The sequence below is a fragment of the Borostomias antarcticus genome, assembly GCF_949987555.1.
Source record: "Borostomias antarcticus genome assembly, chromosome: 7".
Classification (NCBI taxonomy): domain Eukaryota; kingdom Metazoa; phylum Chordata; class Actinopteri; order Stomiiformes; family Stomiidae; genus Borostomias; species Borostomias antarcticus.
Window position 1 is genome coordinate 22,371,415 of NC_140240.1, and position 27,111 is coordinate 22,398,525.

The 27,111-nt window shown below is 45.1% G+C and overlaps 1 protein-coding gene across 1 annotated transcript; it reads right to left on the reverse strand.

Annotated features, from left to right (window-relative positions):
- Nucleotides 1–303: 303 nt before the first annotated feature.
- On the reverse strand, nt 304–25,437 carry nup133 (nucleoporin 133). Its single transcript, XM_084441162.1, has 26 exons — nt 25,206–25,437; nt 24,912–25,027; nt 24,675–24,778; nt 21,841–21,945; nt 21,265–21,396; nt 16,542–16,712; nt 16,095–16,250; nt 15,056–15,126; nt 14,718–14,865; nt 14,116–14,266; nt 12,809–12,966; nt 11,573–11,664; nt 9,430–9,587; nt 8,929–9,023; nt 7,945–8,169; nt 7,234–7,356; nt 6,399–6,498; nt 5,655–5,897; nt 4,564–4,697; nt 4,195–4,353; nt 3,052–3,187; nt 2,703–2,821; nt 2,048–2,128; nt 1,888–1,952; nt 663–751; nt 304–513 (listed from the first exon to the last, which is right to left on the reverse strand). Exons 1-26 carry the CDS (start codon nt 25,334–25,336, stop codon nt 377–379), a joined length of 3,399 nt encoding a protein of 1,132 aa, XP_084297288.1. The 5' UTR covers nt 25,337–25,437; the 3' UTR covers nt 304–376.
- Between the last annotated feature and the right edge of the window lie 1,674 nt (nt 25,438–27,111).

Genomic DNA, 27,111 nt, shown 5'->3' on the forward strand with positions numbered 1-27,111 from the left:
GCTACTTTCGAATATATAAAGGTTGAATTGAATAAACCTATGGTGGCCTGTTGTAGGGTTACTTAGTCAATGTCTGTGGGTTTGGGTGTTAACTTATCTTTTTGTCAAGCAGGTTTCACAGAGACATTTTATACTTAAAAAAAGAATAAAGTCTTATTTTCTTTATGTTAGGGTTAGGGTTGAATTGTGGAACTTTTCGAATGGCTGGTACAAATTACTTCTAAGTGTGTATCTTCAAAATAAAAATACAATTAGAGAAATATGATATTTATTTAGAGACAATGCAATCTTTTGTCAGGCAAATAATGGAAATGTATTGTAAAAGAAATAAAAAAAACAACAACATCCAAGTGGGGGAGCAGTTGTGTGAAAAGGGTCAGATCTGTGCTTGCAGGTAATGTTCATAGACGGCTCTCAGCACAAACTCAAAGTAGGGCTTTGACTTAAAAGCTGCCAGCTCCTCAAAGTCCAGCAGATCTTTAACATCAGGCAGGTAAGACTGTAGAGGAACGCCTGGAAACCACGAGACGAGACGTTAGAAACACGTCAAGGATTACAATAAATAACATCAAACAAGAAAAAAACAGTAGTACTGGCCAAAATCCAAACAATAAGATAATTCAGTGAAATGTAAGAAAAGGGACAAAATTGTGGCTGCGTACCTTCTTGTATGAGCTTGAGGAGGATCTTTACAAAGATGCTCTCCTTGGCTGCCTCCAGAGGATCATCGTTCCCTTCAGAAGACAACCAGCTGAGGGGCAAATGTCAACGTCATAACAACAATTCATAAACTGCACGTCAAGACAACACAAGCCCTGGTTATGAAGAGTTTGAATGATAATGTTGCTTTTCTGTTCCTGACTACCTTCTAAATGGCTCCTTAAAGGAATAGTAAAGGGAAAATGCATGTTTAGCCCTGTTTTAAGGTTACTCATGATCATATACAATGGTTCAGATCAAAACGTTGACAAAACTAGCACTTTTGAGAAAGACTGATAATTGCTCTTCCACCTTTACTACTCCTTTAAAGGGACACAGTCACGTTTGCTTAAGTTAATATTATTTGGATTAAATACTTAAATTCTCTGTGTAGGCCCATTAATGAGCAATGCTCGTTTTTGACAACCTGGACCTTATTTACGACATATTATAAGAAGTTTGACTCACCGAGATCACTTTTGTGTAGTTCGGAGGCCTGTAGAAGAAATTTAAAATCCAGCGCGAGCCAGTATATCCATGTAATGACGGTGATCGGGGCACCGAGAATGCAGTTTCTCAAAATCTATTTTCGGCCGCTAAACGGTTGTTTTCATCAATCAGCGCGCAGACTGGCTATTTCCGGCTCACATTCTCTGCGCTACGATCGGATTGTTGCTGACGAATGACGACGACAATATTCTCGGCACCAACAACGATCGTAGCGCAGAGAATGTGAGCCGGAGAATAGCCAGTCTGCGCGCTGGCCTGTGCGCATGCGTGCTGGAGCAAGTGGGGAAAGGCGTGTAAAGATCATATTACAGAGGCTAAAGACCCCGTATTTGAAAACCACAACAATGCCTCGCTTTGAGGAATCTCAACTGTCGATTCATCCAATCTGATTGATGAAAACAACCGTTTAGCGGCCGAAAATAGATTTTGAGAAACTGCATTCTCGGTGCCCCGATCACCGTCATTACATGGATATACTGGCTCACACTGGATTTTAAATTTCTTCTACAGGCCTCCGAACTACACAAAAGTGATCTCGGTGAGTCAAACTTCTTATAATATGTCGTAAATAAGGTCCAGGTTGTCAAAAACGAGCATTGCCCTTTAACTGAAACAAGCATAACTGTGCCCCTTTAAGGCCACACAGCTGATGAGGGCATTGTGGAATGGGGATCTTACTTGTCTTTCTTGAGGGCTTTGCAGAAGATCTCACACTTGAGTCCTTCTATGTCCACAGCGTCCTCCTATAACACGAGCACAGCCCATATCAGCGACTCTGTCCACCTCAGGCCTGATTTATCAACGCTAGAGTTAGTTTGACACGTATTAAGATGCATACCTTGTCTATGTACTCCAACAGATCCAAGGCTTTCTTGAAGTCGTACTCGTTAGCCCGCCTGTTGTCATCGCAGATGTACAGCTGGTGTCAAGAGAGGAAAGTGAAAGTATCAGTAGATATTTTTAGGGGCGTTTTTTTTCTTCTTGTGTGTCTGAGGTGCAGGGCTCCCACTCAGTCAAATGTCAAATTCCCTGACTTTTCCTGACTTAAAAGCAGAATTTCCATGAACTGTAATTAAGGGAAAAACAGGCCTCCTTTGTGCTGAGCAGACATGGCTGTGAAGTAATTTTGTAGTTTAAGCTTTTGGAGTGACGTGGCCGCCTCGACGGCACCAGACTCCGATCAGAAGAGTCTGGAAAAACAGTGCTGAACATTTATTGTGAGTGATCTTTCCGTTTTTGGGATGCAAAACAAAAACATTGTGATGAACCCCCTGAATCCTTACGCTGTTGTTGTAGCACAATACTAAGACTGGTGAAGTGGTGCCTGTGTTCTTAAAATGTAGTAGTAGTAAAACTGTATTCGTCCCCCAGCGGGCCAACTGGTTTTGCAGCGGTAAAAAAACACAACACAATAGACACACAAATTAAAACTATGTATAAAAAACTATGTATAAAACTATGAGTATTGAACAGGGGCATAGTGTGCTTCTTACATTGATCAGGTTGTGAGCGTTGAGCAGGGGCATAGAATCAGGGTTCTGTTGTTTCTCCTCAAGCAGCTGCTTGGGCAGTGTCTCCTGGTGCAGCAAGAACCTCTCCTGCTCTACGATGTCTGTTAGAACAAACAAACACACGCACACACGATTCTAAAAGTTAGAAATCAGCTAACAAATGGGATGAAATATATATACTATAACACAGGATACATAAGGCCTCCTTTTTCTTTCGCGTCAGTATTTTAAGGATCGACTCATAACATTGGGAAATCTGTGGAACTTGGAACTCCTGTTCACAGAGAGACGGTCGTTTAAGATCGTCCTCATGTAAGATTCCTGCTGTTACCGTCAACGTGCTTCTGCACGGCTTCCTCGGGCATGTCGGACGCCAGGGCGGTCAGCTTGCTCAGTGCCAGCAAAGTCTTCTTCTTCACAAAGTAGCGCGTCTCCATGTTGGCCTGGCTGTACAGGGTCCGGTGAGCCTATGGACGTGACCAGGCAAGCACTGATAAATGTCTCTGTTTATGAAACGGCAACAGAGGCAATGCTGACAACTAAGGTAAGCTGTGTATTAGGCCTGCACAATTATTCCTGTATTAATCGATTTTGGCCTCTGCTATACACTAACCTCGAAAGGCCGCAATAAATGTGTTCCTTTAATCTAATTGTCAGTTGACATGTCGAATGATTGGCTCACATTCAACCATTAATAATTTTGCTAGAGAAAAGGATAGAAAGTGTCCTAAAAGCTCTGGCAACTTGGGAAGGTCCCCATGGTCATTGGGCTAGCTAGTACTAACTTATGTACGCTGTGCTAGTTAGGTTCTTGTTACTAGCTAGCTGTATTGCTAAAGTCAGCCATCTTATTAGATTCTGCTAACTTATATTCTCGCCAACTCCATCTTTAGTGCTACTAAATGTTGAAAGCTAGCTTGTTGGTTCTGAATTTGATGTCTGAAAGCAGGCTAGGGAGGGAGGGAGGGCTAGCAGCGCCAACTTCATGGTGAAATCAGATTTTATATCTGACAACGAATTGTAACGAACGACTACGAATTTATTATAATCACCTAAACACACATCCTTTTCTCCAAACTAGCATGTGATATAATGCTGTAAAAACGCTAAAACAACCCTAAATGTAGCATTGCACAATTCAAAAGGTCGAAGCCTACGTCCAGTCGTTCATGATGAGGGTAATTATTAATAGATTTGAATGCTGATTTTAGCACATAAATCCTTGAGGAACAGATACTATACAGTATTGAATGATTGTGGCAGCTGCACCTCCTGTAAAAAAAAAAAATGCATGTGCCACCGCAGTTAATCACACTTAATTGAGATTACAATATTAGGAAAAATAATTGCAATTATTAATTTCTGTTATAATCATGCAGCCCTACTGTGTGTGTGTGTGTATAGAGCTAACTGAGGTGCTTGTGAAGCTGCATTTAGCTAGATGTGTTTGTTTGTTTATTTGATGTTTTCCTACACTCTGGAAGTCGTGTCCGTGGATGTGGTGCAGCCAGCTGAGGTGCTGGTGGGCCTGGAGGAAGCTGGCCAGCTGCTGGTGCTGGGCGATGGGCTGGGACAGCAGCTTCCCGCGCTTCCCCTTCTCCATGTACCAGCGGAACAGGAAGTCTGCAAAGTTCTACAGCAAACGACAAAGGTTAACCTGAAGCAAGCCTCCATCAGGCATCCATACATCTGGTAAGAAAAAAAGTACAGAGAATTAGAAGCATGCTTGCTTTCATGCCAAATGATTCAAACAAGAGAATGCAAACCAAGCAGTGCTAGGACCAGGATCAGGACCAGGGGATCAGGACCACAAGTGTGTGTGTGTGTGTGTGTGTGTGTGTACCTGGTCAGCGAACTTATTCATGTAGTGCTGCAGTCTGTTCTGGTTGTCTGTCTGCTCACACATCTGGACCAGGATGTCGAAGTCGCAGTACTTCTCTGCCAGCGCAGCCACCCACTGGTACTGACCCAACTCCACTGGAACAGAACCGGTAGAGAAACACAGCTGGAACAATGCTAGTCTCGCATAGCCAGACTTTTACGCTGTGCCAGTGCTGGACAAAGGTCTGGCTGGACTCAATACCATTCGGGGAAGGGGGGGGGACGCTGTATTTCTTTCTTTTGAATCTGATTGGGCAGACAACATATTCCGCCGCCACTGATTAGACAGTAACAAGGCTTATACCCAAAACTTCGGTTGAGTCAGATTATAAGCCTGTGAGCCATCCAGCTATACAGCAAATTATCGTCAGTAAACACTTTTCAGATGTACTCTTACACATGTATTGGAAGCATTCCGTCAGAATTGAGGACGTCTAAGTAAATACGTTCAGTTACATGTACTGGACATTCTCATCCCTTATGTTGACAAATTAAATTAGTTGATACTAGAACCAAGTAGTAAATGCCTAACCTTAACAGAATATATCGTCAACCTGGAGACGAAATGTAATTTATGTAAATTAATAAAAAAGCTACGAAATGTGATTTTGTGCAGGACAGTGAGGTAAATGCCCAATACATTGGATGGCTCCATGTTCAAGCCACGCTCAAGAACAGGACTATGTAGTAGGTCTTAACGCACGTCCCTGATTTGGTGCCGAGCCAAACTGTAGAAAACAGGCGTTCAATTATTGAAAAGTGGCTCGCAACTCAAGTATAATGCTCCCAAAACGTTATGTACAACAACGTTTCGATCAACAGATCTATTTTCAACAGATTTATTCTCGCTTCGATCAACAAGGTGTGGGTGTGTGATCCTTCTTCGGGTCATAGAACCTTAGTAGCATTATTCTTGAGTTGTGTGCCCTCTTTCAAGAAAGGAGCCGAACTTCTCCGCATTCTCTGATGGAGGATGCCTTCAAAAGGCAGGGTTTTCACTGTTAACATTCAACACCACTGAGTGAGGAGCCGAGCCCCGGCGCCAAGACTCACGCAGCGGGGCCAGCAGCTGGGCCCGGCGCTGGGTGTACTCCATCTCCAGGGTGTTGTAGCGCTCCTGCTGGTCAGGCCGGACCAGGGAGTTGAGCTGGGCCACGTAGCCGCCCAGGCACACGTCCAGCAGAGCCCCCAGCTGCTCGCTCAGGGCGCCGCGCAGCGCAGAGTCCGCCTGCGGGTACACCTGCTGCAGGATGAGCTCGTGCTGGCGGGAGATGACGGAGCGGACGCCACTGGAGGCTGCCGGAGAGGATGAGAGGAGGAGAGGAGAGAGAGAGAGAGAAAAAGAGGACGAGCAAGAGAGAGAGAGGGAGGATGAGAGGAGAGAGGGAGGAGGAGAGAGAGGGACAAAGAGAGAGGGAGAGGGATGTTGTGAGAAGGGGTGGGTCCAATTAATTGATTAAACGCTCAAAGTCGATTTTTGGTCATTAATCGATTTTGGACGAATTGTGGTCATTATTTGTGTCCCATTCAAATAAACACGTCCCCCAAAAATATTGAATTTAAACGGAACTCATGTCGTGCATCATCGGTTCTGTAGCTCTATACTGATTGCAATGGGGGTTAAATTACAGCTCAAATTAATGGAATTGTGGCTTTACTTTTTTATGTCCAAATAAACACTTTTACAATGTTGGAATGAAATCTTTCGCTTTTGCATGAAAAATGTTGCATGTACTATCAAATTGGTTAATGTACCATCAAATCAGATTGTGTGTGTGTGTGTGTGTGTGATCCTACCCGTCCATGGTATGTATTCAGGCTCGGGGGTGGCGTTCTCAGAGGCTCTGTACATGGAGGCCTTGGTCTCTCTGTACTGAACAGCAGCCTGCAGCACATCCTGAGCACAGCACGCACACAGACATTAACACACACTACTACGTTCAGTAAGGGTACTACCCACACCAGAACACCCAAATGGCTATGGAAACCATTATTTTATCCCATAGTCTATGGAAATGTTGCAGTGAAGCTACTTTTGAACCGGCCAGAGAAGCAAAGCTATAAAAAACAGTGTGAAGATGGATGTCACACTACTATCCTACTATACTATCCTATTATACTGTCACTACTATCCTACTATACTATCCTATTATACTGTCACTACTATCCTACTATACTATCCTATTATACTGTCACTACTATCCTATTATACTGTCACTACTATCCTACTATACTATCCTATTATACTGTCACTACTATCCTACTATACTATCCTATTATACTGTCACTACTATCCTACTATACTATCCTATTATACTATCACTACTATCCTATTATACTATCACTACTATCCTACTATACTATCCTATTATACTGTCACTACTATCCTACTATACTATCCTATTATACTGTCACTACTATCCTACTATACTATCCTATTATACTGTCACTACTATCCTACTATACTATCACTACTATCCTACTATACTATCCTATTATACTGTCACTACTATCCTACTATACTGTCACTACTATCCTATATACTACTTTTGGGGGACAGTGAAATGTCATCTATACAATTTGTATAGGTGACATCCCTGTGAGTCAAGTCTGCTGTCATTGGAATGGATACCTTGATGATGGTGTTGACACTGATCACCACCTCAGCCCAGTTCCCAGAATCCCCTGGGGTGTCCTTCAGAGTGCGCTCCTCCTCCTCCAGGAGACACTCGAAGATGGAGGAGAGTTGAGACACCTGCGCAAAAACACACACCCGTATGAGAGCCGCTCCATCCATCTATCCATCTATCTATTAATCAATCAAAAACACACACCCGTATGAGAGCTGCTTCATCCATCTATCCATCTATCTATCAATTAACAATCACCAGTCGTCTTTATGCCGGGCTCACACTACAGGATTTTTGGGCCAATTTCTCCCCAATTCATCCCTCCCAATAATCGGAGGAGAAATCTGGTCTGGAACGATGTTCGGCCCCGATTATCTTGTAATGCGAGGGTTTTACAGATCCAATCTTATACCTCCCGATTGGCTCGCAGACCCATCGGGGCCGCCCCGATAATATCAAACATGTTTGATATTTCGGTTATTACGTCACTACAAGAGACGGCAGAGGTTCGTTACTGCTGCTCCCTCAGGCACAATAATATCCTGTAATGTATGATGAGCAGTCATTTTCAAATCTTGTCGTGTGCGCTTGTTTGAGATTCCAGACAAGAACATCTGTTAAGATTCTCCGTATGTGCGTGGTGCAACCCGATTTCGAAAATCGGTTAGGATTTGAAACATCCTGTAGCGCGAGCCCGTGTTTAGCCAGCGTACCTCTCTGAAGAAGACATCGGCGGGCGTGAGGCTGCCGGGCACGGCGGCCTGGGCCTTCTGGAGGGCGGCCAGGACAGCGGGGTTCAGCAGCAGGGGCTGCTTGGCGTGGTGGCTCTTCAGCACCATGGCGGCCTGCAGCTTCTCGGCGTGCTCACACAGCAGCAGGCGGGTGGCCATGGGAGAGGAGCGCGCACACACCTGGTCCAGACGCTCCAGCAGGCCCACCTGAGCAGGGAGGGAAAGGAAAGGAAAAGGGAGAGAGGAAGAGAGAGAGGGGGGTAGGGAGAGAGAGAGAGAGAGAGAGAGAGAGAGAGCGAGAGGGAGACAGACAGAGAGGCACTGTAAAATTGCTACGCAAAAAACGCACAAGATCAGCTTTACTGGACACTGAATAATATCTACAGCAAATTGACTGCCGACAGATGCTACTGTGCAATTAGGAAATACGGTGGCTTTTCTGCACTCTGACCGGAGCTGCCTGCAGCTTTACAATCTTCGCTCTCATTTGCATAAAGATGGAGAAACTGAACTTTTTCCTTGGCCTCTCCTGCTGTGTTCGCCGTCTGTCCATTCCCAGTAGCTTGGTGTTGACGTTATCGCATAGGAGTCCTTGCAGAAGCCTTTTTATACATATGCTTCGATTGGTTCATGAAAGCATTCCAGTTTGAGCCTAGCATGGCTCCAGCCCCCGAATCGCACGCCCACCTTAATTTTCCTAATGCGATTCAGGGTCAGGAAAGGCTCTTGTCCTGAGGGATTTCTCAGTTGGAATTCTAACCAGGCCAATCAGCGTCCTTTGCAATGACGGAATAAAACGGCGTGATGTGATTGATTAGGGGGATGAACTAATCGCCCAGGACCCCCCCATCGCCAACGCCCGTCTGGGAAAACAGCTGTGATGGGAGCCTGTTCAGACTGAATGATGAAGTGAGACCAAATGGCAGCTCAGTCTGAGAGTAATCTGAACTGAGAGAGCGTACGGACCTGGAGCAGGAAGTCCATGAAGCAGCCATGGGCCTTCATCTTGTCCTCCAGCTGGTGGAGGATGATGAGGGAGGTCAGAGGGAACCCGGTGCTCTCTGGAGATGCAGAAACATAGACAGACCCTTCACATTCACACACACACACACACACACAGACACACAACTCCTTTCTCCCTGATCTACAGGTGTCTGCACACTGCCCCAACCAACACCAACGTTGGATCGGTGTGCCATGTTTGTTGGTGTCGGTTGTATGGATTTGGCAGCTGGATTTTAAACTTATGACATTCTAACAACTGCCAGCTTTAGAATGTTGGGTGTTGGGAGTTGGTTGGCGTTGGTTGGGGCCGTGTGCAGACACCTTAACGTGATTGAATTGGTAAAGGCAAGCTTTATACTGCACTGTCAGATCAATCAAGCTATGAAATGGGGCCCCAGGTTTGATGGTGGGAATAAAATAATCATTTTTAAGGCTTTAGAACCTGAAATGAGAATCTCTCACCCTCAGGAACGGACTCTGCCCAGCGGGGGTCTGAGGCGGGGTAGTCGTCCACCAGGTCCAGGCTGATGCGGGTCACCAGGGCGTCCAGCTCCCCGCTCCCCTCACCGTCCAGGGGGAACAGCTCGTCCATCATGGTCTGGGCCCCCACCAAATCGTGCCTGACAAAAACAGTGTGTTAAAGGACAATGCTCGTTTTTGACAACCTGGACCTTATTTACGACATATTATAAGACGTTTGACTCACCGAGATCACTTTGGTGTAGTTCTGAGGCCTGTAGAAGAAATGTAAAATCCAGCGCGAGCCAGTATATCCATGTAATGGCGGTGATCGGGGCAACGAGAATGCAGCTTCTAAAAATCTATTTTCTGCTGCGAAACGGTTGTTTTCATCAATCTGTCTGGATGAATCGCTAGTTGTGCTTACATAGAGAGCATAGGCCTGTTGTGGTATTTCCCATGCCTCTGTAATATGATCTTTAGAAACGTCGTTAGACACGAAATAGCTTCCTCACTTGCTCCAGCACGCATGCGCACAGCGTGCTGGAGCAACGATTAGTGCTGGAGAAAGTGAGGAAGCCATTTCGTTTCGAAAGACGTTTCTAAAGATCATGGCATGTGAAAACCACAACAGTTATGCTCTATGTAAGCACAACTAGCGATTCATCCAGACAGATTGATGAAAACAAACGTTTCCCGGCAGAAAATAGATTTTTAGAAGCTGCATTCTCGTTGCCCCAATCACCGCCATTACATGGATATACTGGCTCGCGCTGGATTTTACATTTCTTCTACAGGCCTCCGAACTACACCAAAGTGATCTCGGTGAGTCAAACGTCTTATAATATGTCGTAAATAAGGTCCAGGTTGTCAAAAACGAGCATTGTCCTTTAAGTGAATGGCGACCAATTGTTTTTGCGGGGCTTTAAACTTCTTCAGTAACCTCATGGGATGATGTTTTTGTGATGATTTCATTGACCAATCAACGGTCAGTGCAGTATCGCTTTTCAGTACGGTGAGTATCTTTCGTACCGAGCCCTGACCAGGAACTTAAATCAGCATGGGTACTGCTGCGGCCCGGTGCTGGTAGGTTGACAGTGGAGAAAGCACAGAGAAAGCGAGCACAGATTCCGGTACGGGATGATAGTGGAGGAGCAGCAAAAAGTACAGGCTACAATTCAGTCCTTACATTATGAGCCGTGTCAACCAGTCAGCTTGTCAGAGAAGCCTGGATAGACTATAGCAGTGTTCTGCTCAGCGCTCTGCTCCCTCTTGAGGCGGGGAGGTGGGGTGCAGCCGGTTGCTTACCTCGCCTCAGCAGTTTGGTCATTTATTTGCACCGTTTCTATGGAACAAAGTCCTAAACTCTCAAGTTGAATGCACTAGTGCCATTAGAACAATTCAGAAGACTTTTCCCCTGTTGTTTGCAATGGCTTTTTCATTAGGTACTTGGTACAGTGTGTGCATTGTATTTTCTATTCATTTGTATTTATATTGTGTGTTTTGTATGCACGGCTCCCTTGCAAAGGAGGTTAAATAAAAGGTTAAATAAAAATAATAGGCTAGGCTAACAAATCATATATATAATGGGAAGTAAAAGGAAAAGTAGGCTTTTAAAACCAGTAGATTTCACAATAGTGTCACTCTCACAAAAGGCATGTTCATCAGATAGAGAAGAACATAATGAAAGGCTTCAAAGGCTATTGAAATTTGCAAACAGAAATAAGCATGACAACTGTATGCTGCCTGTCTTGCACTCACACACTTTGCTCTACTATGGACTGGCACTAAAATTTAAATAGGCTAAACTATCGTCTGTCCCATCACAATATTCTCATTCAACCATGATGGCTGTCAATTGTTGAGAATGTACGATATTATGCCAATATTGCTCAGACCTAGTGCATATACAATTACCCTGCCCAACACTCAACATCTACCACTGTTAAGATTTCGTTTTATGTTTTGACCAGTAAGAATTATATAGAGGACAGGATATTTAGCACAGGATATTAAGTAAGGACACAATCAATAAAGTATTGAGCCAGGATGAAAAAGGCATCGTCACACTTCAGCAAACAAACAAATAATATTTTTCTTAATAATAGAACAGTTTTATGTAGGAAAAAGGTGTTAGGCCTCTTACCGACAGAACTGTATGAAAGAGGCTTTCAGGAGTTTCATTTTGTCCTCCTGAGCCAAAGGCTCTGTTCTGGAAGGAGTGTCCATGGCGGTTGCCTGAAGGAAAAACAATGAGCCTTATTCATTAGTATGTTGTTTAATGTGTCTCACATTTGCCCCATATCACATTTCAAATGAAAACCGGTGTGTTGTCATGAGTTTATTAACCGGTGGGATACATTCCCTCACTGTGGCACCCCTAATGTAACCTGACGCGCCAGATGGTTTGTTCCACACAACCACCTGGGAAGGGTTCATTGAAACTGGAAAAGGGCAGGCTCTTTCAAAACTATTTGGCAGATGATTGGATGAACCATTTGTCTATCATGGGCTAACTTCAACCAATCAACCTCACAGGATGCTGATTGGCTAGATCGCTTTCTGATCTAGCACAAACAGATTTCTGTTGAGCCCTGCCAGACTGATGTGCGGACAGAAACGGAATGTGAGCTCACCAGATCAGGACGGTCTCCACGAGGCTACCCCTAATGCACACTCAGGCTGGGTATCGTCACTGATTTCCCAAAACGATTCGATTACGATTTACAAGGTCCTGATTCAATTCGATTTCCGATTCGATATCGATTCGGTAAGGGATATTTCAGTTACAACACCAATTTGGCTTGATATATGAGTCTCAGAGAACTAATACTGTAAATTGTACAGAAAGATCATTGTACACAAAGATCGATCTCGGGATTTATGAATCAATTATCGTTAATTTTGAATCGTAAAATCATTTTTTCCTACCGAGCACACGTGGTCTCAAATGGACGTATATTGTGTGTGCCAAAACTGCTAGGGGAACTCTGTGGGGATTGCTAGGGAAACAATTCAACAAAAACAATTCAAGAACAGTACTGATATATGCAACACAATGCGCTTTACAGAGAGCAATGGGGGGATGGGCATAGGTCCTACTCCTACATATTCCCGAAGCGAGAGAAAAAAAAACAGTTCACCCAGAACCATTCAGAGGCTGCGTTCTACTTGGGGGCAGCCCAGCAGTTAGAAAACAGTCCCTGATTGGCCCGGTCAAAACATAATCAGAGAGAAATCGTTCGCGATAGCTGGAAGTCCAGACTGATCTGCGGTGAGAGACTGAAAGTGAACTGGCGGGATCAGGACGGTCTCATGAGGCTGCCTTGTCCCTACTTCTTTACTCGTCTTTAGAGAGGTCCCTGGTGTGCGTAGCCCTCACCTCAGCCCCAGGTCCAGCCAGCGAGGAGCAGAGCGAGTCCTCCATGGTCTCAGGCAGTATGGAGGCACTTTCCCGAGCTACCACCGCCACCAGCCCGCTGTTCTGAGAGAAGAAGACGGGCAGGCTGGCACAGCAGCCGCCCCCTCGCAGGTGGTCCCCTAGAAAGAGAGAGAGAGAGAGAGAGAGAGAGAGAGAGAGAGGGTGTGAAAGGTATGGTATAGTATGGTGTAGTATGGAGAGAGAGAGAGAGAGAGAGAGGGAGAGAGTGATCATCTTACCAGTGTCATTATGCTGTCATGTGAAATATATCGCATTCTCAAACCGAATATTGAAACAAAAGCTCCATTTGAGCCAGAACTATTTCGCCGAACGCACTACACCATACCTTTCACACTGTATCCTTCCGCCGCGTGTTGCAGGAGCGTGAGTGTGCGCGGTAAAGCTAGACGGTTGTTTACATCCTCCTAGCCATGCCTAACACGTCAACACATGGGGATGGCGATTCATTTCACGACAACATTCTACTGACCGGTAAGGGGCTTCCTGGCGCTTCCTGCCTTGAAAATGCATGTTTATCATAGTTTTTAGCAGAGGCCCATAGCCCTCCATTGTAAAGGGGGTGCGCGCACAGAGGAAAAAGGAGATAGCTTACTACTGCACGGATCGGTTAAATGTTGGTCTGTACCAATCGGTTTCATTGAGGACAAAGCGACATTTGAGCTAAACTTGCTATGACAGTGGCGTTCCCCTTTAAATCACCTGACTCAGTGTAAACTTTCACTAGTGTCCTTGACTTGACATTCTCTTAAATGACTATTCAACAATTATGCTACTGAGCCAATACTAGCCTTCATCTGCTGCTGAGATCATTTTAAAGATACAGTGTTGTTGTGGACGGCCACCCAAATGATTTCACCCTCCAAGCTGACTTGACTCTTCGCAAATTATTATTTTTCTATTTTGGGAGTAGCATCCCATTAGCCCTAATGTCAACTGGCCAGCGGGCAATATAGGTTACCTGGATGCCATGGTTCGTGCCAGGATCCTCCCTCCTACACACCTATTGTGTTTATACTTTGCTACTCTTATACTTTGGATTTAGCACTAGATTATGCTCTTCAGCACTAGATTACGCTCTTCAGCACTAGATTATGCTCTTCGTCACTTGTTTAGAAAGGAGATGCACTTGTGAGTTCTGGCGAGTAGTAGTACACTGACTTCCTACGTTAAATGCAATTATTGCCATTATAGTCACTTTGGATAAAAGCCTCTGCTAAATGACTAATGTGATGTTAAGTGCCTCTTACCTGGAGAGTTGAAGAGGATCTTCTCCTCAGGCAGGCCCCCCCTGCCGGCGCCCGTGGAGCAGGCGAACACCAGCTCCTCGTTGTAGAGGAAGGCGGCAGAGCTGGAGGCTCGCGGTAACACCAGCCTAGTGGTCTGGAGGGTGTCCTCACTCTAACAACCAAAACATGGAACATTTGTTTTATATGTTTCTAATATCAATGCAGAGATGACAACTACACTGGCTTAAAGCCGCAGTCCGGGATCGAAAAGTAAATGCATTTCTTTCTTTTGTTTTCGTTTTGGTCAGTCACCTAGTGTTGGTGTGAAAGGAAAAATAGATCATATTGGAACTCGAGGAAATACGGGAAAAAAACATAGATTCTATCCATCTATCTATCCATCATTGGATTCCTCTTGGCCTAGTTAGTTTGGTGTCGATTAGTGTTGTTATGGAGAATAACTGCCCACTGGGGAACCAGTGACCTGACGATAGGATGAAGCGTGGTGTGGTGAACGGCCAAACCCCGCGGGGGCGCTGTCGTATTGTAAATAACCAGGCAAAACCGTATTTACTTTTATGGCGGACTGGGTCTTTAATATCCACGGGAGTAAGAGGCCTGACCTGGAATGGGGGATTGTACTTGGTGACTTCAACAGACAGCTGGTCTGAGATGCTGCCGCCACAGTCCAGCAGGCTGACGAGGCAGAAGTACGCCAGGCAGGGGGAGTCCGACGGATGCCAGGCCGCTGCCAGCACCACCACACCATCACTACCACACACAGTACGGGATTAGGTTTGATTACATCTCAACACACACCATCGCTACCACACACCGTATGGGATTAGTTTTGATTAACCTACATCTCAACTCACACCATCACTACCGCACACCATCACTACCGCGCGCGCACGCACGCACGCACGCACGCACACACAACCTTGATAAAATGTTAACTCACTGGCTGAGCTGCATATCCAGGTAAGCCACGTTCACCCCCTCCTTGATTTCCTCATAATTGCTTTCTGATCCCTGATTGGTGGCAAAAAAGAACCAGACGACATTGTTGATGTTTGTCATTGTGTGAAGAAAGCATGCCACACTATCATGGCATCATCAACATCAATATTGTTCCAATCATTCCTCTTTCAGACTAGGGATGTATGATACACATTGGGCTGATAAACTGCAAATAATGGGAAATTTGTATATGTATTTTTCCAAACCCTGAAATTATAGCCATTAGAGCTGACAATATGAAGCCAGGGGATAAGTCCACGAGTTTTAGCACAACAGATCACCCGAAAGGTTGTCATCACAACGAAGATGTATTGAAGGAACACATAGCGCTAGCAGCCTGCATTATCATAAAAAACCATAGCCTATACAATAACCTGACAGAACTCTCTGTTTGGAAAAGGGCAGGCACTTTCAAAAATACTTGGCAGGTGATTGGATGAACCATCTGTCTATCACGCGGTAACTTCAACCGCTCCTCGCTGTCATCACAACTAAACCCGCCCAGCGTAGCTGCTATTATTTCTCAGATTGGCTAGATCGTTTTCTGATCTGGCACAAACGGATCTCCAGGGAGGGAGTATCCAGACTGATTTGGGAGGGAAACAGAATGTGAGCTCGCAAGATCAGGATGGCCTCACGGGGCTACCTACTCAACAGGCATTTCAAAACTGCAGGAAGTTTACTGGAGACCGCCCAAAGGCTAAAGCAATTAAATGGATACACCCACCCTAGAACATTCTTAAAATACAAAAATGTGAAATTATCATCTTATCGGTATCAACCATGAAAAGTAGGTTAATTGTCGGTTATCGGTAGAAAAAATTTGTGCATCCATACATCAGACATCCCCCAACTTCTTTTTAAATATCACTTGTACATTCTGTGTACAAGTTCTTAGGGATCCCTCCTAAACATAACACACACAACTTACAGCGTGCAACAGCGCCACCCATGCTGCCAGGAAGTCCCCCTGTACTCACCCAAATGGCATCAGCGATGCTCTCTGTGAGGACGCGGCTGGAGTCCCAGCTGAGGACCTGCAGCTCCGAGCCCTCCTCCACCTCCCACTTACTGAGTCTGGAGGAGGTGAGGGAGTACAGGACGCCAGTGTCCCTCGCCCACAGCACACTGTGGAGCTGAGGAAGACTGAAGCCTTAGTGTACATAAGCAAGACTGTTGTGGTCCTGACTACTGCTGTAATTTAGTAACTGGTGTACACAGTGTGAAATGACAAAATCATTAGGCTAGTATTCAACCACTATGTTAGAAAAAGTAGCTTGGAGGAGGGGGGGGTTGTGTGGGGGGGTGCGCCCAGTTGAAATAAGTTTAACTTTGGGCTGGTGGAATGTTATGGGGAAAAAAGGTGGCATCTATATCTCTGCCCTTTCTAGACAACACTACACTAGAGTGTGTCTACACTGCCTTACCGTGTCGTTGGTGGGAGGGGCAAGCATGCCAAAGAGGCTGGAGACACGGCGCCCGATGCCCGACAACACGCCCTGGCCGTGCTGGAGCGCCCTCTGCTGGAGCTTCCCAGAGTCGTCTGCACCAAGACGAATCATCTGGCCTCGGTAGGACGAGATGATGAAGGTGCCACCCTGAGAGAAATTTAGGAGGACGGAAGGGAGGTTAAAATGAACCAAAAAATAATTTAGATAGATACTTTACTGTCAATGTCACAATAAAAGTAAAATAATTAAAAATTAAAAGAGTACGTAAAATATAATAAAAACTATAAGAACAGAGAATACAAATTAAGAACACTTTACGCATACGCGCAGTTTGACTTTTTGATAAGGGGGGGCAGTCAGTCCCAGCCCCCCCCCCCCCCCCCCCCCATCAAATAGGGATTATAGTGGTAAAATACATTGGAATGCGCATATTCTGTTACAGCTGCATGATTGACCCACAACATTTAAAAACATAGTGCTTATTATTTCCAATATCCACGTTTCGTTCAACTGCGCCTCCGCTGCGCCGTCCATTAGCACAAAAATTTGGAATTCGTTTCAATATAGCCTAGGCCTACTTCAAACAATATTTTCCAATAAATTCTTCCAAAAACTAAAACGGAATGTATGCTACGCCTTTCATGCTTCAATGTCGGGATGTGTCATTATAAACAGCGTATTAGAATCCAGCAATTGCCTCTTCACATGTAGCCTCTTCACATGTAGCCTATCTGCATTTATATCAAAGAATAATCACCAAAAGAATAATAGTGCGTGCATAATCAATTTGACAACTGGACAATGGATACGTTGCACAGATGTGCAGTATCCAACAGTTCGTTCATGGCTAGCAATGGTAGGCCTACAGCTATGGGATTAGCTCATGTTTGGGTTGCTGTCAAAGCTGCCACTCTTATGTTGCTATAGCCGAAATTATCAGAACAATATGAACATTCAGTTGAAAGTTTTCCATCCACCCATAACTGGATGAGGAATCAGCACAATCAATTCTCACGCAAGCAGGAGCCGTTCAGTGCATTTCTCTGATCCGGTCGCAACCCAGTCTCTAGAATACATGTTTTGGACGCGTTGCAGACAGTTTGCGCATCTGGCCACCAGGGGGGACAGTGCCCCCCCTTGCCCCAGCCAATCTGCGCGCCTGACTTTACGATATTGAAACAAGTAAAGCTACGTGGTAAAAGCAGTGATCCGCCCCCTACGTGGTAAAAGCAGTGATCCGCTTTATCATGGATATTGGGGGTAGAGGTCTTCTCAGGTCTAAAATGTGGACCCGAAACCGAGATGGACCCTAGGCATTCGTTCCGAGATCCGACTAGATCTGATCTTTTTTGTGTGTTTTTTATAATATGTATACCGGACCCGATTGTGTCCGAGAGCAGGAGTAGGCCAGAGACCTGAGTCGGATCGGGTATTTTACGGATCCGACAGGCAGTAGCAAGTAGCAGTAGCATTAATCGCTTAGGCTGTCACGGCTGTTTGGCTTGCATGCTGTTGCATCACAGTTGGATGGAATGGCGATTTATCCTCTCAATCTCAACAGGATCAATCGCTGTTTTGTCAGGTTGTGATGTGGCAGCATGGTGGTGGCTGCCATATTTACGTGTCTCCGCTCGCGTCGTGCCCGCGGTCTCACTCAATTCGCGTCATGCGTTTCTCTCGGGTATAACGCATAATGATAAACAGACCCGGGACCCGAGGTAATAGAATCAGATCCACCCGAACCCAATTGACCATAATATAAGCTTGGGAACGTGGACCCGGACCCGTACGGGTCTCGGGTTGGGTTCGGGTCCTCTCGGATTTACCCGACCTGTGAAGACCTCTTATTGGGGGGGGGGGGCTGTGCTGCGCTCGTAGACACGAGAGCGCAGCTCGGAAGCACACAGCCAGCAGCGCGGTGATAGATTTCCAGGTGATTTAACCATTCATAACCAAGTATATACGCGGTTCAGAATGCCTCTCGTCCAATCACGACGCACGGTTGGAACTACCTGTTGTATAATAATTAATAATATCTCCGGAACAAATCAACTGGGCTGAGACCATATAGAGAGGGTGGTCTCAGCCTGTTTGCAATCGGCCCGCGAGACGATTCGTTTGCAGTGAGAACGCACGTTACCCACAAACCGATACAACTCATTGTTGTACCCTGCACTGTCTACAAAGTCTATAAACTGTTAAGCGAGTGCATGAAGGAAATGGGCTTTCAATGTTCTGTTGAGCAGTGCGTCTTCTCCTGATCATATGCAATACAATAGAACATTGTTCTCTAGCTGCAGTCGTGATACCTACTCAAACTGGATATGTTGTCCATACACTAAGCATTTAACGGTATCAAAAACTCACTGTACGGTAATATCACGGTATCAAGGTCCACGGTACGGTAGCCTATATCACGGTATTAAACACAGTTTTAAATCAAAATTTAAAGAGGAAGAAGATTTGTACTTTGGAAAAAACACCATAGCATTTATTAAACACTTCTGATGTGTACGGTTTTTAAAGTGCTTCTGCTTTCCTTACAATCACGGATCAACGATGATCTGTTGCACCACTATTCAGTAGAGGTCTGTGGGTATAGACGGTGTGTTGAGCAGTGATAGAGGTCTGTGGTTATAGATGGTGTGTTGAGCAGTGATAGAGGAGGTCTGTGGGTATAGATGGTGTGTTGAGCAGTGAGAGGAGGTCTGTGGGTATAGATGGTGTGTTGAGCAGTGATAGAGGAGGTCTGTGGGTATAGACGGTGTGTTGAGCAGTGATAGAGGTCTGTGGGTATAGATGGTGTGTTTAGCAGTGATAGAGGTCTGTGGGTATAGATGGTGTGTTGAGCAGTGATAGAGGAGGTCTGTGGGTATAGATGGTGTGTTGAGCAGTGATAGAGGAGGTCTGTGGTTATAGATGGTGTGTTGAGCAGTGATAGAGGAGGTCTGTGGTTATAGATGGTGTGTTGAGCAGTGAGAGGAGGTCTGTGGTTATAGATGGTGTTGAGCAGTGATAGAGGAGGTCTGTGGGTATAGATGGTGTGTTGAGCAGTGATAGAGGAGGTCTGTGGGTATAGATGGTGTGTTGAGCAGTGATAGAGGAGGTCTGTGGGTATAGATGGTGTGTTGAGCAGTGATAGAGGAGGTCTGTGGGTATAGATGGTGTGTTGAGCAGTGATAGAGGTCTGTGGGTATAGATGGTGTGTTGAGCAAGAGGCAAAGAGGCTGAGCAGAGAGCCCAGGTCTGATCTCTGATGCTGCGCTTCTACGGCAGGAGACTGGATGAAAGAAGTGACAGGTCTAAAAAAAAAAAAAAAAAAAAAAAAAACGACAGAAGAGGAAGAGAAAGAAGAGATGAATGAGGAAAGAGAGAATGGAAAGAAACGATGGGAGGACATGGGGGGGGGGGTGCAGATCTAGGCTAGATGGTTCTGACATCTAGTTACAGAAAATCTCTCTACGGTTCGGCACGCACGTGGTCCGCGAAAAGATTTATAAAAAATAATAAAACAAAAAGGATGTAGGCATCGTGGTCACGTAGGGCGCATGTTCGATCTACACTAGTCAGGCGCTGCCAGCGGTAGACATGGCTAGCGGAGGAGCTGAAGAGCTTGAAAAACTCCTGCTCTACAACCGCTCATCACCACGGCATTTAAGCAGCCCTTAGCTTAAGAATCCGACCGGGCTAAAGCTATTACAAAAGGTATTATTGGGGTGTATAGCTGCAGACATGAAGCCATATTCCGTTGTGCAAAACGAGGGGTTTAAAGATATACTGGATGTGCTTGAGCCATGTTACGTCACGCACCCACTTTGCTGAGAAGATCGTGCCAAATCTTTATGAGCAGGAAAAGACAAAAGTTGTCAGTGAATTATCCCAGGCATCCTCTGTTGCGCTCACAGACGGGTGGACCTCCAGGGCAACGGAACGCTACGTGACTAGTGTGGATTGAACATGCGCCCTACGTGACCAGTTGCTGGTTAGCTATGAGAGGCAGGATCCTAGCCGACCGTTGCATCCCTGCAACGGAGGGTTATCAGCTTGGCTGGGACTCCTCCTCTCATCGCTAACCAGCAACTGAGCCAATTGAGCTAAAGGTGGTTAGCTAGCTCGATCGTAAATTACTTAAACTGAATAAATATGACACCGTATGCACACCGATGCCAATAGTTAGCTTGATATAACTAAGACATCTGACCAGTCCAGAACAGTGACTTTAGCCTACGGTTTTACCGAGCCAGTCCCAAGGTTACCGCGTGACCAAAAAATATTGCGGTTACCGTAATACCGCGGTTACCGTTACATGCTTACCATACACTGTACCGAACATATGACCCAGAGAAGACCAATCAACGCTATTATACATGTACGCCGCTGAAGCTCCATTTTCCATTATGGGTTGATCACTGGTGTCAGCGAAAAAAGGATTTCCAGAAATCCAAACTTCCCGCAAAATTTGGACCAATCACAAAAATGTTTACAAGCGTGTGGTGTTGAAGGCGTATTCAGAACCAGAGCAGACCCGGAGATCGGTTGCTCTGTCCATACTGCTGTGTGAACACACATCGAGCTAAGGTCGAAGTGCAACATTGTAACCTATTCTCTGAATCGGAACAAATCTAGGTATGAAAGTGGCCTTAGACTGATATGCGGGGAAACAAAATATTTAATTGGGAAGTCGTCAGTATGACCTTACCTTAACAGCGATGACAAAGTTACAGAGGTTCTCTCCCATGTCGACCACAGTCTCTGTGTAGTTGCCCTCGTGGGCCAGGCTGGGCCAAAATCTGGCCGTTCCCTCTGGTGCTACTGCCATGACAGAGATGGACTACACAGACGGGGAAAACAAACAAAAACGTTATATCAAATTAACTGGAGTATCAATTTGTTGAGGGCTGCAGCCAGGCTGGGGAGGGGAGTAGTGACTAGGGATGAGGCGGTATACCGTAAAACCGTGAACCGCAGTATAAAATGTCCATGGTATTAGAACCATGACATTCCCTGTGTTTACGGTATTACCTTTACGGTATTACACAATAATGCGCTGCTGAAACTTCACATTTCAAGTAGCTTGCAACAGTTAATTTTGTAATTTAATATAAGCTTGCTATTAATATATAATAAATAGTAAATACTTGTTTTTTTATGTGTGTTGGGGAGGTGAAATGCCGTATACCGTGAAATACCGTAAATCGTACCATGTAACTAGATACCGTACCGTACCGTAATGGAAAAATCCATCCCGTCTCATCCCTAGTAGTGACCAACCCACCTGAACGGTTGCGGTCTCCAAAGGGCAGGGAGATGAGATGGAGATGAGATCAGCACTGTAGGCAAACTCACTGGTGGGCAGCTGGATGTCCTTACACACAGACAACTACAACAACCAGGGACAAGAGAAGATGGACATCCTTACACACAGACAACTACAATACAACAACGAGGGACAAGAGAAGTAGTAGTTAATATGTCAAATCAAAAATGATATTGTATAGCCAGCAAAAAGATAATTATTTTGTCAGCAATTATTTTGACCCGGTAGGTCTACAAAAATTGTTGTATACAACACTGTAATGTCTTAGTGGTCTATAAATTATTATATAATTATATCTCTTCTCACTCACTCACTCCACTGCTGCTGCTGTCTACACCTGTCCAACACATCTCTAGTGAAAACATAACCTAACAAATCGACTGTGGAACGATTTATATTGTTGACATTATCGATTTTCATTTTGCAGTCAACCAAGTATACCCTTGTTGTACCACCCGAGCTTTTGTCCCACTTTGCCAGCAAAATCCCGTAGCTCCAATCTCTATTGGCGAAAAGTAAATTCGGGAAGATGTATCTAACATTGTATCACAGTAAATTCTGGTAGTAGGCTAAATCGCACAGCCAGCTAAATCCATCAAAAATTTGAAAATTAAGATGACAGGAGATACTACAACTTACAATATGACACTACCTGGGCACTACATGATCCAAAACATTTACATCAATTATCTCCCACTTTCTCATTACAATATGTTAACATTAATGTTAGTCATCCATCTATCGATCCATCTATCTATTATTGTGGAAGTAGGCTAACTGTATCATACAGCAATGCAAGAATGCTGCCAATACACACAGCAATAGCATGATCGTATTTTTACTATTAACATGTGTTGTGTGTGTGTGGGGCATGTGCTGTTCCTTTGGGGGGGAAAAAAGGTTGTGTAGAAAACTATTGGCATTTAATTTCAACAAGTATGTAAATCTAACTGAAGTTTGACTCCTGATGAGATGCCTAGTGGACTGTGGGTTTGGTGAACTGTGACTCCTGATGAGATCCCCTTCCCCTCACCCTAACCCGGGTCCGTATCCTTTTCCTACCCCGATCCTACCCCTGACCCTGCCTCTATCTGGGCCCAGGCACATTTATGCACACACAGACATACACCAATGTTTGCCATGTCTCTCCTATGATGTTATTAGCCTCTCTTACTCTGAAAATGTAATTTAATGTTATTTATTGCTCTATAAATGTTCTTAGCCGGTAGACAAACATACTCCAGGAGCTTGCTCGATCGCCTTGTTGAGAGGGGTCAGGGAAGAATTTTTACAGCTCACTTATCTGGCCCCCGGGTGATTACAGTTTTTTTGCTTCCCTCTGGAATATGTAGGGGTGGGATGTCTGCCCACCTCCCTTGTTCTCTGTAAAGCGCATTGTGTTGCCTCTGGGTATGAAATGCGCTATATAAATAAAGCTTTGATTGATTGATTGATTGATGAGATGCCTAGTGGACCGTGGGTTTGGTGAACTGTTGAGCCCGGTTTGTTGAACCATTGAACATTCAAATATATACAGTACAGGTCATACAGTGGTGTAGTGGAGGGTATATAGAGGTACAAGGAGTATACTGTACCCACTTCTTTACCCATGGACCCACAGTAGAATCACTTCTTTATCCATGGACCCAAAGTAGACCCACTTCTTTACCCATGGACCCACAGTAGAATCACTTCTTTACCCATGGACCCACAGTAGACCCACTTCTTTATCCATGGACCGACAATATACCCATTTCTTTACCCATGGACCCACAGTATACCCATTTCTTTACCCATGGACCCACAGTATACCCATGGACCTACAGTATACCCACTTCTTTATCCATGGACCCACAGTACCCACTTCTTTAAACACCTGAATGTAAAATCTAACAATTCTGCTACAGCACTTCTTTAGTCACCACTACACCCGAGGTAACATCACCGCCAGCGGCAAAGGTAGAGCTGGGACCAATCCCATCCAGTATCAGGATGTCTGAAGTGAAAAAGCTCCGGTATTCATTCATTCAATCATAGACTACAATTCACATTTCCCTCAGTCCAGCGTCTAGTTCACCACTAACCTACATTTCAGACAGTTTACTTATGTTAGCAAACATTTGGTGCAAAAACAAACGTTATAGTGAAAAAAGTTTCAAATAGTTTGCAGAGAACTTTCACGAGTTAAAGTCTTGAGTTGCATGCCTTGCTCCAGTTTGCTACACTAGACGGTGGCAGAGGACCTCCAAAAGCAAATGCACCTATTTGGCAATATTTCGGATTTAAACCCACTGCTAATAGGGGACCTGATGACATTAATGAGGCAATCTGTAAACTAGTCATTTCTCCCTCTCCTTGTCGTGTCATAGTGAAATATGACACCGTTGGTCTCTACTGAGGCTGAGACCCACTGTTGCTTATGAGAAAATGAATATATAGACTAAGTAGAATTCAAGGATTCATTCAATGTATAAGCAGCCATAGGTTGGGTAAAATTGGTGAGTAAAATTATCATGTTTTGGCTCCTCAACAACAAAATACAATATATCCTAATAATAGTCCAATGCAGTACAGTAGCAGTACAGTAAGAATATGGTGTGCAAAGTGTATAAAGTGTATGTGAATTATTCATCATCAACTTAATTATTATTTAAAAAAAGAAAAGAAAAGTAAGACCACTGGCATCGGATCGATATCGGCATATATCCAAATTCTGGTATCGGAATCTGATCGGAGCTGAAAAAAGTGGATTGGTGCATCTCTAGCAGGGGCTTGATTGACCACATCTGTACCTTGGCCACAGCTGTCTGGCAGATCTTCCAGATGATCAGACTCTCTCCACACACCATCCATGCCCAGCCGCTCTCATCCACCTTCACCGAGATCTGGTCGTCGGCTAGATGGAATCGAAACAGTACAGCTAGCTAAATAAACCACGCAGCATTCAAGTACAATGCACTGTATATGTAGAGACTAGTTGCTATGCGTAGAAAACAAACGCTGAGATTGAAGCCGTATGTGCTGCTTACAGTCCGCCATGGTCAGAGCCTCCATGACTTTGACGGGCAGCGAGGAGCCGAAGGTTTGGACATCGAAGTGGACCGCTTCTGCGGTGGAGTGACTCTGTACCCGCGTGGGAGTCGACCTGCAATGAAAGAACATGTTGTCGACATGCTAACGCAGCTAGCTACAGTACAAAACTCTCCGAGTTCTCGACACATACGTTTACTAATGTAGCTAAGCTAGCTAACCATAACATCAACGAAACACGCGGACTGACGGTAAAGATGAGTAGCTAATTTAGCTATCTGACGTTAATCCACCTTGCCGCGAGCGAAGTCCGGCGAGGAGAGAAGAGCAGTCCCGTCGGTGTGCCAGCGAAGCTCTTCCTGCCAGTCACCCTTGACGACTGCCTACGGCTACGGGAACCAGGGGTGCCGCGGGGGCTAAACATGGTAGTTTTACCCTGTCCTCCTGTTCAAAGTTGGAAGCAATTCCAGAATTGATAACGTGCTGCTGCCACCGAGTTGTCGCGCTCTGCACCATACGGCTAATTCAGCGCGCGGCATAAACATTAAAATTTGTGGCGCGTGGAAGCAACGTCATCAACCCGCGCACCTGCTTATTTTATTGCAAACATGAAGGCAATAAAAACATTAAATTCCTTGAAACATATACAAGGCACATGGAAAAATATTGATACCATCTAATCGAAATAATAAATGCAAGTAAAAAAAGACAAACTAAATAAATAAATAATAATAATAAATAAGGTGCAATAGTAACACTAGAGGTCGTCAAAGATCTTCAGTTCTTCATAAGCACAGAGGGGAGACTTTTTGCTTGTTTTCTTTTTATTACTCAACTCAACTCAACTTTATTTATAGAGCGCTTTAAAAACAACCACGGCTGCAACAAAGTGCTGTACATGAGTAATACAATTAGTAACAAAACAATGAAACAATAAAAGACAGTAGGGCAATTAAAACGGGAGCAAAGTCTCATGCCAGGTTGAAAGCCAATGAATAAAAATGGGTTTTAAGACTAGTTTTAAAAATGGACAGTGATGAAGCCTGTCGAATGTGCAGGGGTAGGTCAGAGCTTGGGAGCAGCGACTGAAAAGGTTCTTTCCCCACTGAGCTTCCGCTTTGACCTTGGTATCTCCAGGAGGTTAGACGCAAAGCACAGAAATGGTTGTCCACAATGTCCCTTTTAAAGACAGAAAAGAGGTTTCATCTTCCTCCACTTGGAGGCATGAATGAAGCATTTAGCTAAGAGTATCTGGTTGTTAAATATTAAGTCACTCTTAAAGTCCATAATGTTAACACCAAACACAATCATCCTCATCAACACACAAACACAGTCATCAATTATATGCATAATTTCTTCAACAACCATGGAGTTGGAGAAACACATGTGGACTTTCATTGTGACAACTGCAGTGGACAAAACAAGAACAATTTTGTGCTGTGGTATTGTGCCTGGCGGACCATGCACAAACTTCACCTGTAGCTGTGCCGTGGTTCCGGTTCCGATGGACCGCAGTCTCCTGCCAGAGGGGAGTGTTTCAAAGAGACTGTGACCGGGATGGGAGGGGTCGGCAGCAATCTTTCTAGCCCATTTAGGGCTCTGGAGGTGTGCAAGTCCTGTGGGGATGACAGTCTACAAAGGATCACCCTCTCAGCGGAGTGGATGATGTGCTGCAGTCTGGCCTGCCTCAGGAAGTACATCCTCTGCTGTGCTTTTTTGGTGAGGGAGGTGATGTTCAGCTCCCTCTTGAGGTCCCGGGAGATGGCGGTGCCCAGGAAGCGGAAGGAGTCAACAGTGGCCATTGGGGTGTCATTCAGAGTGATGGGATGGAGGCAGGCTGATACCTTTCTAAAGCCTACAACCATCTCCACTGTCTTGAGAGCATTGAGCTCCAGGTTGTTTTGGCCGCACCAGGACAGCAGCTGGTCAATCTCCCACCTGTAGGCAGACTCGTCTCCTTCGGAGATGAGACCGATGAGGGTGGTGTTGTCAACGAGCTTCAGGAGCTTGACAGACTGGTGGCTGGAGGTGAAGCTGTTCATGTACAGGGAGAAGAGTAGAGGGGAAAGAACACAGCCTTGGGGGGGAGAGAGTGGGCGGGTTGATGGTGTTGAAAGCAGAGCTGAAGTCCACAAACAGGATCCTGGCGCAGGTGCCTGCGGACTCCAGGTGCTGGAGAATGTAGTGGAGGGCCATGTT

What these genes read in the sequence shown, in the direction of transcription:
- nup133 (XM_084441162.1), bottom strand. Translation starts at nt 25,336, where the DNA reads ATGTTTAGCCCCCGCGGCACCCCTGGTTCCCGTAGCCGTAGGCAGTCG. An exon ending in GCATCGCTGATGCCATTTGG is followed by an intron (nt 15,127 to 16,094) that starts GTGAGTACAGGG and finishes GCCACCAATCAG; the next exon opens with GGATCAGAAAGCAATTATGA. An exon ending in GATCCTCTTCAACTCTCCAG is followed by an intron (nt 12,967 to 14,115) that starts GTAAGAGGCACT and finishes CTCTCTTTCTAG; the next exon opens with GGGACCACCTGCGAGGGGGC.